Source organism: Bubalus kerabau, chromosome 17, assembly GCF_029407905.1.
Source record: "Bubalus kerabau isolate K-KA32 ecotype Philippines breed swamp buffalo chromosome 17, PCC_UOA_SB_1v2, whole genome shotgun sequence".
Classification (NCBI taxonomy): Eukaryota; Metazoa; Chordata; class Mammalia; order Artiodactyla; family Bovidae; genus Bubalus; species Bubalus kerabau.
In genome coordinates this window covers 70,739,670-70,742,377 of record NC_073640.1, presented here as the reverse complement: position 1 = coordinate 70,742,377, position 2,708 = coordinate 70,739,670, and the positions used below count along the sequence as shown (strand labels likewise).

The window sequence follows — 2,708 nt, the reverse complement described above, 5'->3', positions numbered from 1 at the left end:
TGGGCCTGCCCCATGACGCAGCACCCTGGTCCAGGCCCCTGCAGGCATCATTGGCCCAGATGTTGGACAGGAACTGGTCCAGGGAGACACTCCCTCAGACAGAGCAGCAGATCCCATCGGAAGCAGCTCTGCTGACGCGCCTTGGTGAGGATGCCCGGAGCCAGGTGAACCGAGGTGCCCGCAGCAGTCCCTGAAGGGCCGTCCCTCTCTACAGAGCTATTCGGCACTCGTTGTGTGCCAGGTCCTGAGGACACACATGTAAACAATCAACCAGGTGCCCCCAGCCCCAAAGAAGTGACATTTCTCCCTGGAAAACTCTGGACGCCGCTCTGCCGCATAGCACACCAGCACTGGGCGACGTGAGGCAGACAGGGCCCCAAGGCCTGTGGGGAAGACAGAAGGCCCTGGTCCAGTTTGTGTGGCGAGGGGCTGCCCCACTGTGATAATTCAGGAAGGCATCCGGGAGGAGGACCCCCTCCCTGCAAACTGCTGTCCACAGGGAGGGTGGAGGCCCCTTGCCCTCAGTGCTGACGAGGTGCTGAAGGAGTCCTGGAGAAGGGCAGAGACTGACCCTGAGCATTCGCGGGGTGGAGATGCGGGTGATGGGGGCTCGTGGTGGGGAGAGGGGCCGGGAACCCTTGGGGCAGGCCAGGAATGTCAGGAGAGATCCCCACCGACACGGCCTGACCTGGAGGCAACCTGGGCCGCTCTGAGCCAGACTACAGCTGCCCTCACAAGAGGAGGCTTCTAGAGAACTCCAGAAGCCACCCACCACAGTGGGAGCGAGGGCCGCTGCAAGCTGCTGCTCAGGGCCCAGATGGGAGCCCGTCTGGGAGGCCTGGGCCCCTCCCCGGCATGCCCCAGCCCCAGCCCGCCGGGTGCACAAGGCCGCCACGCAGGCCCTGCATGGAGACGGCTGGATCCCACCCAGGCCCAGCCTGCAAGCAGCAGAGTGGAAAACAAACTCCCCAGCCCAGAGAGAAGCAGGGTGGTTGGTCCCAGCCACCCGCAGAAGTGGGTGCGGACCCAGGGAAAGCCCAAAGTATGAGTCAAATCAGAGACGGCAGCCCCCGTGCCAGCCAGGGCTGAACATCCTCCTGGGGCGCTGATGACTCGGGGGACACTTCTGAGGCTCAGGGTCGGGGGGTGCCCCTAGCAGGGCCCCGCGGGATGCTGCCCAGGGGGCTGGAGTTCCAGGAGAGATGGGGACCAAGGGCACCCCTGGCCCGTTGATGGGTGCCTCCCCGCGGGGCCTCGACGCCCACGGGGCTCCCCCAGCTGTGGCCCACGGGCACTGCAGTCGGGGCTGCTCCTTGGGAGGGTCCCTGCCTCCTGAGGACGCCCGGAATGAGCCGCTGGGCCTCGCTGGAGCAGGGCGCCCTAGCCGCGCGTCCGCCGAGATCTCCGGGGCGATCACGGGGAGCCTCGGGACTACCCTCGGGTCCCCGCGCCCCGTGCCCGCGGGGTCCGTTCAGGGCCAGCCTCCGCCCCCCGCGCGCGCTCCGAGGGTCCAGCAAGTGTCTCTGTGTCCTTGGGGAGCCCCTCGGTCTCCAGCGCGTCCTCCGAAGCCCCCGATGGGGCGGCGTCCGGATCGGGACTCGAGTCCGGGTCGGGGGCCTCGGGGAGCGGCGTCCAGCCGCGGGTCCGGAGCGCCTGGGCGGTGGGCCGAGGCGGGAACCAGGAGAGGCCGGGCGCCGGGGCGAGCGCCACGAGCTGGGGCCGCGCGGGGTGGGAGGTGGTGGCGCGCGGGATGAGGAAGAAGATGTAGACGCCCGAGACCACGAGCCCCGCGGCAACCAGCACGGCCAGGACGACGGCCGCGTGGAAGAGCCAGGCCGAGCGCGCCAGCGACAGGCGGCGCGACAGCGGGCGGCCGAGGCGCAGCGGCGGCGGCGGCGGCGGCGCGCGGGCCTTGCGCGGCCCGTGCCCGGGCGGCGGCGGTCGCAGGTAGAGCAGGCCGCGCCGGCGGTCGAAGCGCACGGAGCCTGGGGGCGCCGGCGGGGCGCGCGCGGGGCTGGGCAGCAGGCCGAGCTGGGTGGGCAGTGCGGGGAGCCCGCGGCGCGGGGCCAGGCGCGTGGGCGCGCGGCACACCGGGCAGGCCACCGCCGCGCCGCCGCCCGCCGTGGCCAGAGACAGGCGTGCCAGGCACTCGAGGCAGAAGACGTGGCCGCAGTCCAGGCTCTTGGGCAGCTTGAACACGCCGTCGAAGGGCGACACACAGATGAGGCACTCCACCGGGGAGGCGGGGGCCAGCATTGGGCCCGGGCTGCCGTCCGCTTCCTCCTCACCGCCCTCGTCCTCGTCCTGCCCCCTGCCGGGGGAGCGCGGGTTGCACGCGGAGCCCGGGGTGCTGGGGCCCGAGCCCCGGGGGGCCCGCGGGCGGCGGAGCCAGGGTGGCCGAGGGCAGGGCATCCGGGCCGGCCTGCGGGGAGAGGCGGTCAGCGGCCTGGCTCTGGAGGGACCACCGACACGGGGAAGGGTAGCCAAGAGGAGCAGAGCCGGGAGGAGGCGGCTGGAAGGGCAGGAGGGTGCGGGCAGTGGCGGGGGATGTGGACCCGAGGCCGCCGGCGGAGGGGTGGGGGTCTAGAGGCTGAGGACTGCGGACAGATACCAGGAGCACGGCCGACTCAGAGCCAGACTTGGGGACCCCAAGGCGGGAGCCGAGTGGACCTGAGGGACTTCAGAAAAGACCCGACGGGCTCTCAGGA

General features: G+C 71.5%; 1 protein-coding gene across 1 annotated transcript; it reads right to left on the bottom strand.

Moving 5' to 3' along the window:
- Window positions 1-1,431: 1,431 nt before the first annotated feature.
- On the bottom strand, window positions 1,432-2,412 carry RNF225 (ring finger protein 225). Its single transcript, XM_055551264.1, has one exon. It carries the CDS (start codon window positions 2,410-2,412, stop codon window positions 1,432-1,434), a length of 981 nt encoding a protein of 326 aa, XP_055407239.1.
- Window positions 2,413-2,708: the final 296 nt, after the last annotated feature.